The 15935-nt window shown below is 33.2% G+C and overlaps 2 protein-coding genes across 2 annotated transcripts in view; one reads left to right on the top strand and one right to left on the bottom strand.

Annotated features, from left to right (window-relative positions):
• LOC127723406 (60S ribosomal protein L11-like) lies at positions 1–12284 on the top strand. The gene is made up of 6 exons (XM_052230019.1): positions 1–27; positions 2929–3076; positions 4202–4308; positions 8890–9037; positions 10029–10123; positions 12199–12284. The coding sequence occupies exons 1-6, from the start codon at positions 22–24 to the stop codon at positions 12226–12228; spliced, it is 534 nt and encodes a 177-aa protein (XP_052085979.1). The 5' UTR covers positions 1–21; the 3' UTR covers positions 12229–12284.
• LOC127723404 (contactin-5-like) overlaps positions 1–15935 on the bottom strand; it is a 164582-nt gene that overhangs the window by 113533 nt on the left and 35114 nt on the right. The gene's annotated exons all lie outside the window — the stretch shown is intronic.

Genomic DNA, 15935 nt, shown 5'->3' with positions numbered 1-15935 from the left:
CCTTTTCCTGTTGTTTTCATCATGGCGGTTAGTCTACAAATTTTACATGTGTTGAAATCAGCCGTCATCCTCGAAATTTAATGAATATTAAAAGCTCTAATCCCCCTTATAAGTTACTGTATAAGATGTCAAAGCGTGAATATAATAATTGTCCCATAACTAATTGATCAGTCGAGTTGTACAAATCCTAAACAGTCGACGTGGGTAAATTTATGGATAAAAATGTGACGTTAAATGTACTGGACTAGTTTGAAGCAATAACAGTGTTTAGAATTACAATGGTCCATCGAGAGTTATTCATTATAGTCGCAAGCATGTGTTAAATGTCGGTAATTCACAGTCGTAAATGTGAGGGATAATAGACAACCCCACTTGGTCTTGTGACAAATGCAAACTATTAAAGTACCACTGCATCACATTAATGAAAGTCATGATTTTCTAGTTACATCATTCGAACGACATATTGGAACTATGACATTGTGTGTATCAAATTTGAACCCCCAAAGGTTGACATGGGAAACAGCAATGTTGTCACTTTTGCACTTCTGTCCAGCAGTCAAAGTTAAACTCTTGCCTTAAGGCTTAGTAGCCCTTAGTGAGGGATGTTTGGCTGTTCTTGGTGTATGTTTATGCAGTCATGTCTGGTTAGATTGACACTGTTAATGTAAATTTGATGCCTGGTGTAGAGTTCCATGTTCTTTGGATATTAAGAACCTGTGTAATCCCTCTGAGGAGTCAGTATGTGGCCCATCACTGGCATCAGGTTGGGAACAACCCCCCAAATGAGGGACATCATTAAACGACGGACTGTCCTTCAGGCAAGGGGTTATTTTGCTGCAGTAAAATAGAAAAATTTTGTGTTTTTAACTTAAAAAGGGGAAAATTCATTATATTTGGAACTACTTTTCTAAAAGGGGGGCCCGCTTATTTTCAATGACAAAGAAGATTGAAGTCCATGAAGATTCCAAAATTCAGACATGTTTTGTCGATATAATACCAGATAGACCTTTCGTTCTTTGGGAAAAGTTTCTGCAAATAACATAAATATGTGCCCTTTAATTTTGTACTTAAAAATTACATAAAAGGGATAGTCATTACTTTGAGGGGTTATCCTTCATTTGAGTGGTTGTTCTCAACCTGTAATGCAATATACTATTTTTTTAAGTTCCAGTCTAAATAGTTCTATCAAATTTAGATTGAGTGCAAAGTAATTTTCTGATGTGGTGCCAACAGAATCCCTTCTCAAGCCCAATTAACTTTATTCTGGTAAATTTTACCAACAACCACACATCAAAGGTGCCTTCAGGGTTTGACACTAACTAAATGTATGTACTAGCCTGCAGGGCTAGTGAAATTATTATTCTACTAGTCCTCTTGTCAATTGACTAGTCCTCCAAGTTGGCACTTGGATGGTCGTGCCATCGGCACGACCCTGTCTAGGAGGGTCTGGGGGCATGCCCCCCAGAAAATTTTGATAAGAACGAAGCTAAATCCTGTGTTCTGGAGCATTTCCAGAGGGTTTTGAACATGTTTTGTTTCATGAAAGTTCACTGGTTTGCTAATAAAAAATACCCCCCAAAAAAAATTCATATTTTAATCATCTATATTAAGAATGTTAGACTTATTTTGAAGACCCCTTTCGATCATTACTTCATCATCATCCTCATTTTACTTATCATTATTTCTAGTGTCTTTAATGAAGATGGATAAGTTAGGGATTTAAAAATACACCCACAAAAGAGGAAAGGTTTGCCCTTGCTCATGTTGCTGTTTTTTGTCATAATTCTTCATGGACTCCTTCTTTCATTGTCTTTTCCCTTGTTGTTTCAGTTTATTATTTTTCTGCAGGACAAGATTTTATTCCTAAAAATCTGTATAGTTTTACCAGAGACCAAGGAATTGTATAGCATACAAATCCTTGCAGAGACCTATAATTTTGTTTTTATGACAATAATTTAGTGATATTGTTTGCCTCAAATTACATTCGAAATACAGCTTTTTTTTCCTAGAGAAAATTCCCAATTACTAAAAAAATGGCTTAAAATTCCTCCCAATAAGTTGTACATTTTTGCCAAACAGTGATGGTATCGGTAGTAATGTATGTAAATTTCGTATTCATCATGCATGTTATTATTTTGATATTATGAAAGCACTTTTGAGATCCAGGTTTCTGATTAGAATCATCACGGCGTTTGTAACACACATGGTTTTCAATGTATTAAGTACCATCATTGTTTCAGTTTCTTTCCCCTCCCCAAAAAGTACCTTTCATGTTAAAAAATGTCTGACAATCAAAATATATACGTGAATAAACTGTACAATAAAGACAGCAAAGGTCAGCAAAAAATCTGGGATTTGTTGACAATCAAAATTTTGTGAAATTCTTAGTTTTAAACAAAATTTTGACTAGCCCGTTGGACTACTGTGATGAAAACTTTACTAGCCCTCCCTAATTTTTACAAGCCTCGGGCTAGCGGACTAGCGTTAGTGTCGAACCCTGTGCTATTTACAAATACATTGTATAACACCAATCAAAACCTCAAGCATAAACGAATTGAAATGTACATTGAAGACACATTTGCCATGTTTGCAGTTAGTCTTCTCGTAAGTTAATAAATTGTGACCGACATCTGGATAGACAAGAATGAATAAATTTACCTGGCAGATATGAAGATCCTATAGAAAAATTAAAAAAAATTATTGGTGCTTTGAAATTTTATATACTACTATGCATTTAACCTTTCTAGTTGCACTCAGTATACAGGTACATGTAAATCATTAATGTTGTGGTGTAAACATGTACATGTAGTTATTTTGCCAAAAGGTAAATATAAACTTTTTAAGTGCACACATTTAATATAAGATGTTTCTTTAGATTTTTGTTTTTTTCAATGTATTTCTGAAACATTTTTCTAAAAATATTTTCAGGACAAAGACAAAAAGAAGAATGTTATGAGAGATCTTAGGATCGTCAAGCTCTGTCTTAATATTTGTGTTGGTGAGTCTGGTGATCGACTTACCCGTGCCGCCAAGGTGCTTGAACAGCTTACTGGTCAAACCCCAGTGCTCTCAAAAGGTATTACAAGACTTCTTTAAAGTTACATACACTACATTTACATGCATCATTAAGTGTTCATTATCTGATCAAAAGATTGGTATCACTAGGATTTACTCTTGGTTGCCTGCACGGATAGGGAAGTTGTAATTAATTGTAATTGATTATATTTTTCCAAGCAATGGACATGGGACAGTAATTAGAAATCATCAGAAAATTGATGTAATTATATTTCTATTAGATTTTTTGATTACTTGAGTATAATAGTTAATGATATACAATCTAGTTTAAATGAAAAAAGTCCAACTGCATATATTCTTTAGTTTATGGTACAGATACAATAGAATGTATTTATTAATATGCTTTGAGAGTTCAATTTAATGCCTCATTCAAATCTTATGTTGTCTCAAAGCTGTCATGTTCTACCAAATTCATAATTTGATCAAAATATCAGCATTTAACTAGGTTTTACTCTCTCTAGCTTGTTCTCAGTGTGAGATTTAACAACTTTAATGAATTGGTTATACAGTGGGTAACGATGAAAATATAAATGTGAAGTGAACAATTATAAGAGTAGTAGCACCAACTTATCTTTAAAAAAGCTTGTACACTGGAGACATCTATAAACAGGTGTCATTTTACTCTATGAATATATTCCTAACCATGGCAGGTCAATTATTTTCAGTATGCTCCACATCAAATTACATTCCTTATCATCTGTACAATTACATCACTAATGAGGACAACATATACTGTTGCAAAGCTTTCAAAAATTGCCGAGTGCCAACAAAAATCTGCAAACCCCTCGTCTACATTTCACCTCTTTTTGTTTGCTGTTGCCACATACTTTTCCTATAAGTGTGTCCTACTTCCAAAACTCTGAAATCCTGCTTTTGTATATATGTCATTATGCACACTGGCACGGGTTACAGGATAGTTCCTGTTGCCTGACTTTCTTTGTGCAACATAAAAACCATATTTGCAACTCTTGTCTATCTAATATAGTAGATTTGGATACTAAATTTAATTGGACATGATACTTTTAATGTATTAAATTGTGTTATGTTTGTTTATGGAAATGTCATTTTGCCCATCAATAAATTATCTATATTGGTGGATAGATTACAGCTGTTTATGTTCTTTCAGCACGTTATACCGTCAGGTCCTTCGGTATCAGAAGAAATGAAACTATTGCTGTACACTGTACTGTCCGAGGAGCTAAGGCAGAAGAGATTTTAGAAAAAGGTTTGAAGGTACATGTGTATACTTGTTTGATTATACTAAGACTGTCTAAATAGTTTCAAGGTTGGAGGTGTAAATGTAGGTAATCTAGAATGTTTTGTTTTATAGTTGTAAATTCATTAAACATACCTACACTGCAGCTGTGTTCTTCAGTACGTAGTTGTAACAATCTTGCAAAGAATTCCACGCACACTGGTGCTGGGGGACACCTTGAAATTGTAGTGGGAAAATTTGAGCTTTCTTTTTCTGTTTTGAAAGCCCAAGTTTGATTTTGAGATGAAGATAAGCAATAAAAAGCACTGTTCCTTTACTTCTGTCTAGTACTGCATTTCAAGATTTTATGTCAACAATAAATACTCCATATCCTTGATATTCTTCCAGAAATCTATATTGCAGGTCTCTTTGTTAACAATAGGAAAAGATTTGTTTCTTTTCTGTAATTATTGTGTTTATGCTATTTAGTTATCATTATGCACACTGGCACGGGTTACAGGATAGTTCCTGTTGCCTGACTTTCTTTGTGCAACATAAAAACCATATTTGCAACTCTTGTCTATCTAATATAGTAGATTTGGATACTAAACTAAATGGGACATGATACATTATAGAAGTATTGAATACATATATTCAATCATTCTTCTACAGCTTCAAACTTTCTTAGTGATGTACAATGCATTAGAAATATTGATGAAAGGGGACCCATTTTCCAAGGTCTTTCTGAGTTCTAGATATGTTGTCAAGTATTTTGATGATTACTGCGTTAAGACAAGATGAAAAGTCAGCTTTTGTTATAATAAGTAAAATGAAGTTTTAAGGTTCTAAATTTCGTTCTTGTTTGCATTAAAAAACAAAATGTTAGTCTATAACTCTAAAACTATACTTGTATATAGACAGTGAATACAGTGTGTACAATGGTGCCTTCTAAATCGGATATCAGTCTGTGTTTGTAAAAGGATTTTAATGTAATGCCTGGAATCACAACTTGTTAGAAATTTTGTCTCATCATTTTTTCATGTTTATTAGATCTCTCAAATTAAACTGCTTTTGTGAAAATAAAACTGGTTTGTTGTCTCAATCCATGCAATACATGAATTTCACATGAAAATTGAGATGTCAAACCACAATGTTAAAGCATTGTTTTCTGGATTCAGTTTCTGATAATCTTATAACACACGTGTTTATGTAAAACAATTACTGTAAATTCAGAAATTATTGCGATGTTTTTATTATTGCGCAAAATGCGACCGGGTTATAATCGCAATAATTTAAACTCGCATTTTGAATTTTTTTGTATGAATTAAACAGGATTTTTCTCAATATCGCAAAAATTAAAATCGCATTTTAGTCTAAAATGACAAAATCGCAATAATAAATGCACGCAATAATTTCTGAATTTACAGTACACAATATTGATTATTGCCGAAAAAACATTGGTATCATGACATGTTAAATTTGTTTGATTTTCAGATTTCAAGTAGTTTTAATAATAATAAAAAAAAAAATGCACACTGGCACGGGTTATAGAAAAGTTTCTATCGCCTGACTTACTTTGTGCTATATAAAAACCCTGTTTTCACTCGATTCTTATCTAATGTAGATTTGGATACAAAATTAACTGGAACATGTTTTTTCAAAAAGGTGTATATAAAGGTCAGAATGTCAGCCATGTCAAGCTGTTTTTTTTTTATCAGGCCAAATAAAGATACATGTGTGGTTACAGTTACCAGACTGACCCTAAAACTTTTTTCTATTTCTTAAAAATAAATTTTGAATAATCCCATTTTGTGGAATGTGAATTTTAATAATTCAATTCACAGACTTCTGTTATCTGAAGTTCCATTAGAAGTATCCACTACGGCTAAATATGCAACAAAATTAACTAAAAACATATAACATGTCTGATTATTTTACACCAAACACATAGAAAATGGCAAACTTCGGGTAGGGGCATGTATAATACCGGAATAGGACTCTGTGAACACACGATTTTTTTCTGGATTTTGACAATAAAAAAAATGCCGACCTACCAATTCCCCCTCTTTTTTTTCAGAATGTAACTAGAACCACTCATATTTTTATTTGGCCTCAGCAAAATCTACCTGTTTCTGCTGTTGTTCACATATTGTAAATCACTATCTTTGTCAACGAAAGATTTTGTGAACAGTTTTAAATGCTAATAGTTCAAAATCTAATGCATGTGATTAATAAAGCAGTGCCCTAATTTTAAGACTATAAGCTGATTGGGAGTATATGTCAAAGAGCCAATATTTGGTAAAATCATGAAAAGAACTCATAATTTGTCAGAGGTGATAGATGAGTCAAGGGTTCGTTTTGGAAGACCGACATACTTTGGAATCCTATAAAGAATGTTTAGCCTGTAAGATTTGTCATCTTAACTTGATTTGTACTTGTATTAAAAAATGAAATGTATGCTGATACTGATAGCTTGAAACCTGTAATAGATAATAGATAAGTAGAAAGTCCTACCAAGGGGGATAAGCATAATTAAGTCATTTGAAAAGTGGACTAAAATTGAACTAGAAAGTAAAAAAGTCACCCAAGAAATGTACAAGCCTTTGTGACCTTGCATGTTTTCACCATACTATTTTCGCTACCATTAAAATCAATATTATAATTTAGATTGACTTTTCACATAAAAGATATGTGATGTCAGTGTTGTTGAAAAATGGAAATTTATAAAACTTATAGGTTTAACCATGTAAACCTGAATCAATTAACTCACAAACTCATTTGAACTTTCTCAGATGTCTCTGACTGGACTTAATATTTCACAATGTTTTTTTTTTAATATATATGCACACTGGCACGGGTTACAGAACAGTTTCTGTCGCCTGACTTACTTTGTGCTATATAAAAACCATGTTTGCAACTCGGATCTATATGATGTAATAGATTTGGATACTAAATTAATGGAACATATATTATAATTACATGTTGAACTTACTTTTTACCTTATTTTTGAAGAAAACATTACATTTTTTTTTCAAACATTGTACTTGCGAATCAGAAAGTTTCTCTATTTAAAAGAGTTGAGATATTTCTGCATGTTCTGTTCAAAGATATATTCTTATAAGTTTTTTGACAGGATCCTAAATCAAAGTGATATCACACCATAATCACAAGCAATAACTGGTCCACAATTATTAACTAGCTTCAGCATGAGGTTTTTTTTATTTGAATCACGGTATTCACCTCATGTTTACAGATATTCCTTTTTAAAGTTAATCCATCAACCTGAGTTGTTGTTTCGGATTTCCCTTGTTTATATTTTCTTGGTTATTAATTTTCTAATATTCTGGTTAACATGGTTTTGATAACTTGTCATTTGTGAATTCAACCAAATTGTCAAGTGCCTTGTATTGCTGTAATAAACTTTATTCAAGTATTTATTAAACTTTTTTTAAGCATTATGCACACTGGCACGGGTTACAGAACAGTTTCTATCGCCTGACTTACTTTGTGCTATATAAAAACCATGTTTTCACTCGATTCTTATCTTATGAAGTAGATTTGAATACAAAATAACTGGAACATTTTGGAATTCAATTTTTACCAAATTTTTATACGCCCGTTTACGGGACGTATTATGGTATACCGTTGACTGTCCGTCGTCAACATGTCGGACATTAACTCAAAAACGCTTTTACCAATATGCATGAAACTTAGGTGAATTGTTTATATCTATTGACGTGAGCTCCCTTTCGTTTTTTATAAATTTCGGATTTACCGTTTCCGAATTTTGGAGTTAGGGGGGATTTTCCAGTTTTCGGACAATAACTCAAAAACAATTTCACCAATTTGCAAGAAACTTTGGTGACTTGTTTAATGCTATCGACATAAGCTCCCTTTTGATTTTTATGAATTTTAGACTATACGTTTCTGATTTATGAGGTTTTATTCGTTACAAAAAGGGGAATTTTCCAGTTTTCGGACAATAACTCGAAAATGCTTTCAGCATATTTAATGAAACTTTGGTAAATTGTTTATATCTATTGTTGTAAGCTCCCTTTTGATTTTATAAATTTTAGATTTTATGTTTCAGAATTCCAAGATTTTATTCATAAAAAAAGGGGTGATTTTCAAGTTTTTGGACAATATCCTTAAAGTGTTTAGAGCAGTTTTCATTAAACTTTGATGACTGATTTATATCTATTAAGATAACCTCCCTTTAGTTTTTTTTAATAAATTTCTAATATAACATTGAGAAGTTATTGATCTTTATTTGTTTATAGTCTGACAAAAGATTTACTAGTATTGCGCAACAGCACAGTGTTGCACAACAGAAAGAAATCTTTACTCATATAACCAATTTCAAGTTCTTTGACTACATTTATTCAGAAACCTATAATATGTCAAATATTTAATTACAATCCAAATTCAGACCTGTATCAAGCTTGAATATTGTGTCGATTTTTGCCCCAACTGTTCAGGGTTGGACCTCTGCGGGCATATCCAGCTGCGCTCAGCGAAGCAGTTTATTACTATTTTTCTGCAAACAAAACATTTTGATTATTTTTAATTTTTAATTTTTTCATTCATTATACTAACACGAAATAATCTTTCTATTGCAGGTTAGAGAATACGAGTTGAGGAAAAATAACTTTTCCCAAACTGGAAACTTTGGTTTTGGTATTCAAGAACACATTGATTTAGGAATTAAGTATGATCCTGGAATTGGTATCTATGGTATGGATTTCTACATTGTGCTCGGAAGAGCAGGTATGAATCAACAGATATAAACAGAAATAAAATAAAGTTAAGCAGGCTTATAAATGAAATATGCAGTAAATTTTTTCCAGGTTTTAGATATATGTTTTAAGAAGTTTATCAGGAAAACGGAATATTCAGTTATTTATTAGGTTTTGTGCAAATTGGAGTTGTCTCCCCTTTATTGTTTTCAAGTAAGCTCCTTTTCAGCTAAACTTAGGTTTAGTGTTTATCCAGGGCCTTTTAGCATCATGGTAATGTCACTACTAATGTGATGCTATCTGAAATTAGTTTCTTACAGATAGTGTTACAGATGTGATGCTATAGTTTCTAGAAACAAGATGGTATTTCATAATATCCTGTTCACCAGGATGATACAAGAAATTTCTGAGGAAAACACTACATTTTGACTTGATTTCAAGATAAAGAAAAATAAATAGAACAAAGCTTGCTTAGGTTTGGAAAGCAGAAGTGTGAATAAAATTAAATATTCTGAAATTTTAGAAAGGTACTGTGGAAACTAAACTTTATCAAGTCATGCTTATTCAGTCATAAAAAAATATATTTTGGCCATTGCATTTGATATGATAGTACATGAAAAAATGTGTTGGGTGCACTGTCAAAAAGCATGAAAACTGTTATCCACTGATTTATCAAAGTGAATATCAGTGTAATTGGTACAAGTAACGACTAATAGCATCTAGCTACAGAAAATCCAATGATCAGTCTGCACCAAAATATTGTCCAACTCTTAGTCTGAAGTCCCAATCTTCCAACATTTTCCAGAAGTGTCAAAACAAAGTTGTGCAAAAACTTAATAGTCTGGATAAAGTTTTAATATTCTAGGGCATCACATTAGTGGCTAACAGTACAGACTGTTGATATTTGTAAAAAAATCTGGAGTGTTTCAAAGCTGTGTTGTTATGCCTACTTGTCAGAACAATGTTATGTAATGTGATATATATCTAATTGAGTCTGCTAATAGTAATTACTGGTATTTTAGGTTTCAACATCTCACAAAGACGCCGAAGAAAGAGCAAGATTGGACCTAACCATAAAGTTTATAAAGAGGAATCAATGAAATGGTTCCAACAAAAGGTAAAGTTCATTATGAGCTATTTATAGAAAAAACTAGGTCATTGATGCTGACAATGCTTACAAAATATAAATCCTGGACATGTATATGGCAAAAAAGAAACAGTGTGTTTACGATACACTGACCCATCTTTATTTTATAAAACCTTAACTTCACTGAAAATTGTTTAAATTATATTTTCACGGTCATTGTTCTTGACAGAGATGTTCTTCTCGTTCTTGTTTTTGTTCAACTGCAAGCTTAGTGCTAAACATTGTCAACAAGTATTGTTGAAAAGCGAGTAAAAATATAATTGACAAAAAAAACTTTAACAAATGTCCACACTAACTGAAAATATAGATAGATGCAATACGAATGATTCCATAGGTTAAACCATTACCAATCAAATAAAAAAATAATTAAGTTGCTGACCTATGATCATTAACAACACATATATTTATTGTCCCCCCTCCCCCCATCCCCCAAGGGTGACTGGGGAATAGAAGTATGGTCACCATTGGTCTTCCTCCGATCGGCAGTAAAACCGTTGCTAAAGTGGGGCGTCCTTTTGGCTGTTCGGGATGTACAAATTTGCAGCCACGTCCGGTCAGAATGGGGACGTTAAATCAGATGCCTCGTGTAAAGAGAGTGCTACGCTCTTTGCACGTTAAGAACCCTTGCAACAACTCTTTGAGGGGTCCATAGGTGACCTGTTGCAATGCTAAATTTCTGTCCCTATCCAATATACCCTCATTTCCCGTGGCAGTCTAAATTTCTCCGATATAATCCCGGAAGCCCCTATTACAGAACCTACCTAATGAATTTATTGTTTATTTGTTCTCGTCCTGAATATGCATGAAATATTTGCCACTGGACGTTAAGCAACTAACAATCAATCAATAAATCCCCCCCGTAACTCATTGCTGGGGACATGGAAATACCGTCCATCCGGTCTTGTTAGCGCTCTCACATGTACAATTCTTGCCAGATTTTTATGAAACTTATATTATAGGTTTATTTCATTTTAAATTTGGAGGGGGTGGCTGTCCACAGTAGAGAAATTCTGATACTATTAGGTATCATCAACATACACAATGATAACTAAATTTTCTTAAAAAATTATGCAGTGTCACTGATGACCTTGTATAAAACTAAAACTTTCAAAGTGTCAAATCTAGCACAGAAGGAATCCTTACAATATACTTCATTTGAAAATATAAACCTCCCATCCTTGAATAAACTTTAAACCAACTTCCAATCTATTAAATTAACTTCCATTTTTGATATGTTCTGTTATCATACAGTAAAAAAGATGAGAAAATTACTGCCTAAGCTCTAGTCCCTAGTATTGAGAGATTTTAGATACTCTGCACACTGGCACGGGTTACAGAACAGTTTCTGTCGCCTGACTTACTTTGTGCTATATTAATACCATGCTTGCAACTCTGAACTATCTGATTTGGTAGTTATGGATACTAATGAATATGGGACAGCCTATACAAAAGTTAGAAAATTCTTTTTTGTCTTGAAACCTTGCACCATAAAAATCACCGGTAGGGTTTCCAATAATGAGTAAGGGCTATTCCAGAAAAAAATATATGGGGTTTGAAGGCACTTTAATTATTATTGTACGGGCGAAGGCAGGTCACTAACAAATTGTGTGGTTATGTATTTAAAATAAAATGCAATTGTATGGATGATGGCCATTAAGAAGTGCCTTCCAAACCCCCCATATTGTTTTTTTCTGGAATAGCCCTAAGTGCATACTTTCCGTTTTGAATTTTCCTGGGAGTTCAGTGTTTTTGTTGTTTTTACTTTGCAAGTCATCAGATGCAACTTATATTATGTTAAATATTCAATGATATATCCAGAAAACTTTTAACTAGAAAAATGAACAAGTGTAACAAGTGTAACAAGGAAACTGAACAGAATACTTCTACACCAATAGAATTGAAAAATAACTGATGTATAAATTTTCATAGCTTGGCAAAGCAAACCTGATTGTCTCCCTTTGACAGGCATTCATATGTTTTATTTTCAGTCGCATTTCATTTATACAAACTTGGAATTGTATGTTGTTTATTTTTTCTCTTTTCAGTATGATGGAATTATCCTGCCTGGAAAATAAAGGACTAAAAATTAAAAAAAAATAAAACCTGGCTGTGATCAGGATATTTCTTGTCAGTGTATTGCCTCCTGATTATGAAATTGTTATTGGGGAAGATTAATTATTATCAAATACATAGTGTAAGAGATATATATATATATATCAAGGCGATTTGGTGCCACGATATCTCAGTAGCATGAGTTCGAATCCCGGCCTTGGAAGAACAAAAAATTTGCTTCCGCAAATTTACAGATCTAACATTGTTGGGCTGTTGTTTACACATTATATATATATATATTTATATATATATCAGGTGCTGTTGTCAACAAATGCAGAATCTGTTTTTCTAGAGGTGGAATGATTTTATGAATCTTTATTGCTCTTCCAGTTTGCATCATTTTTATGCCCCTCTGTAGCGGAGGGGGCATTAAGTTTTACCCTTGTCCATCTGTACGTACGTCCCAAAGTTGGTTTCCATTCTCTAACTTTAGTTTGCCTCAACCAGATGTTATGAAACTTATACGCAATGCTAATAACCACATAACACAGATCAAGTTTGAATTTAGGTGGTGTCACTTAAACCGTTCTAGAGTTATGCCCCTTTATAATTGGAAAAATTGCTGAATTCTTTAGTTTCCGTTCTCTTACTTTAGTTTGCCTCAACCAAATATTATGAAACTTATACACAATGCTTATTACCACAAAACACGGATCCAGTTTGAATTTTGGTGGTGTCACTTTAACGTTCTAGAGTTATGCCCCTTTAAAAATGGAAAAACTGCTGAATTTTAGTTTCCGTTCTCTAACTTTAGTTTGCCTCAACTAATTGTTATGAAACTTATAAACAATGCTTATTACCACAAAACACAGAACAAGTTCTAATTTTAATAGCATCACTTGAACCATTTTAGAGTTATGCCCTTTATCAATGGAAAATTTGCTGAATTTTTGGTTTCTGTCTCTAACTTAAGATTGCCTCTACCAAATGTTATGAAACTTTTACACAATGCTTGTTACCACAAAACACAGATCAAGTTTGAATTTTGGTGGTGTCACTTATACAAATCAGAGTTTTGCCCCTTTACAAATGGAAAAATTGCTGAATTTTTCATTTCTGTTCTTGAACTTTAGTTTGCCTCAACCAATTGTTATGAAACTTATACACAATACTTATTACCACAAAACTAGGATGAATTCAAATTTGGGTAGCGTCACTTTTACCATTCTTCAGTTATGTCCCTTTATATGATATGCACGCGGAGGCATCATCTGTGTCCCATGGACACATTCCCCATTTATTTGTCTTGTGTAGGACAAATGCGAGACATAGTTTATGCCATCGCCAGATAGTAATCACTATTTGTATAAAGCTTTATAAATCGGAGGGTAGAAGACCTGAATGATTCATACTTTGTATATAGATGTTTATGATTCAAGTATCTGTCCTGTATGTCCATTGTCCATGACCTCATTTTTATGGTTCAGGAACTGCTTAAAAGAATATATAATGTTATTGTCATGTAAATTTTTACTTTTTATGAGTAATAGAATAAATCTATTTGGTATATGGGTTCCTGGCAAGGTCTCCATGTCCTTCAGACAGGGTTCACCTGACCTTGACCACATTTCATGGATCAGTGATCAAGGTTAAAGTTGCATGATAAGGCCTATTTTTCTGAAACTAAAAGCAGTAGGTCAGCTATATTTATTGTATGAAATAATTGTTAGTACATGTCAGTCTGACAGGTTTCATCTGACCTTGACCTCATTTTCATGGTTCATTGGTCAATGTTAAGCTTTTGTGTTTTGGTCTGTTTTTCAAATGCTATATTTAAGCAATAGGTCAACTATATTTGGTTCTTGGTTGACTGGTCAATGTTCGTTTTCCTGGTCAAGTCTGTTTCTTAGACAATTGAAGCTATAGGTCAACTATATTGGAACGATTTTAAGGTGCACATGTCTGTCTGGCATGTATCATTGGCCTTCCCTTCATTTTCTTGGTTCATTGGTCAATGTTAAGATTTCCTGGTTAAGTCGGTTTCTTAGATAATATAAGCAATGGTCAACAATATTTGGTGCATGGAATGATTGTAAGGTCTATCTGACCTTGACTTCAATGTCATGGATCATTGGAAATATTAAGTTTGTGATTCTTGTAGTTAAACCTTTATCTTTAAGACTTCAACATAAAGTCAGTGGTATGGTATCCTTTGGAGACACTTTCTTGTGAAACAGTACTTAGTACTATTGTGTATAGACAGATTGTAATTGATGGCATATGTATATAAGTCTTGCAATTCTGTCGACATGCATTTTTCTGCTAACCAGTTGAAAATTCGAGAAGAAATGTAATTGAAGGAATTGAGCTATGAAAATGAATAAAACCATGTGAAAAAACGATAATAAGTGGTATATGCCAGTGAGGAGTATTGTTTCAGCCCTATTCACTTCATTTTATTGTAAATGGAGAAAGGTTGAATGCAATATATTGTATGCATATTCATCTCAAGTGTTAGGTTGTTCAGATACCAAATTGCTGTGATTGTCTTGGGGCTGTATGCTTTCCTCGAATGCATGTGATCTTGGATTTGATTTCCTGAACGAAAGACTTAAAAATTTGTATTTGCTGCATCTCGGCTTAGCACCAGGAACTTGCATGGAAGAGCAAAGCCAGGTCAGCCCCAAGTTTGAATAACGTGTACAGATAGGCTGATATGTCTGCCTGTGGGATGTTTACTTGTAAACTAACAAGTTAAAGATCTGGCTTAGTATGTTGGTCCAGTAGAAAGCAGGTTCATATTCTAATCACATTGAAAAATGTCATCCATCAACCAAGTTAATAAATAATATCTCTGAAATCACTTGAGCAATATCAAATATACGTGGTAAGTTGTCCTTAAGGTTTCCAGACATTAACTTGAGTACAAGTGTCGTTGATCTCTATGTGGTTCCATACCACCAAAGGAAAGTTGGGATTAATTTTGGGGGTTATGGCCCCTACTGTTAAGAATTTTGTTCCAAAAGCAAACATTTTTGGGGATTCTGGACAACAACGAGTTTAAATGTATGAATTGTACCACAAAAAGAAGGTTGGATTGAATTGGGTGGGGGGGGGTGGGGGGTAAAAACAAGCAATCATTTATTTAAACTTTGTTTTAATTGCGGATTTCTGACCAATTTCAAGGAAGTTTAACTAATCTTGAAATATTGGGAATTTAGATATGCTTAAAATTATCAAAATATCAAGATTCTCATTTGAAAATATCAATCCACTTCAATAATGATGTAAACATTTCCCACATATATTTAAAAATAATTTCCTCCATATTGACGTTTCTGTGCAAAGGGGAGTACACCACAATTTATGATAATCCACTCTTGTAACATGCAACATTACTGTCGCCATTTGATATCGCTTTTCAGAACAATATTAATGACAAATTCACAAAACTTGTTAGAATAACATCCCAACCACTTAGAATTACAATCCCGTAAACCACAATTACCAATTCATGCCCACTTCATGCCACATTTTAATCCCATATTATCCTATTTTGCAAAAAATAAAAATCTTCAGTTTCTGTATAACACAATTCTGTTATCCTTTATAATTTTATTGTGCATTTCATTTCCACTTGGTCATTCATTCTAAAATTGCTAAATTATCAATTTCTAAATGCTAACAATTCAACAATGTCAAGAAAAATGAATTTCCTCCCATTTCCCAT

The sequence above is a fragment of the Mytilus californianus genome, unplaced genomic scaffold (assembly GCF_021869535.1).
Source record: "Mytilus californianus isolate M0D057914Y unplaced genomic scaffold, xbMytCali1.0.p SCAF_13, whole genome shotgun sequence".
Lineage (NCBI taxonomy): Eukaryota > Metazoa > Mollusca > Bivalvia > Mytilida > Mytilidae > Mytilus > Mytilus californianus.
The sequence above is the reverse complement of the archived record's forward strand: the minus strand, read 5'-3'. Positions and strand labels throughout refer to the sequence as shown.

Coding starts and splice junctions, on each gene's coding strand:
- LOC127723406 (XM_052230019.1), top strand. Junction 3,077..4,201: donor AACCCCAGTGCTCTCAAAAG/GTATTACAAGAC, acceptor ATGTTCTTTCAG/CACGTTATACCGTCAGGTCC. Junction 4,309..8,889: donor TTTTAGAAAAAGGTTTGAAG/GTACATGTGTAT, acceptor TTTCTATTGCAG/GTTAGAGAATACGAGTTGAG.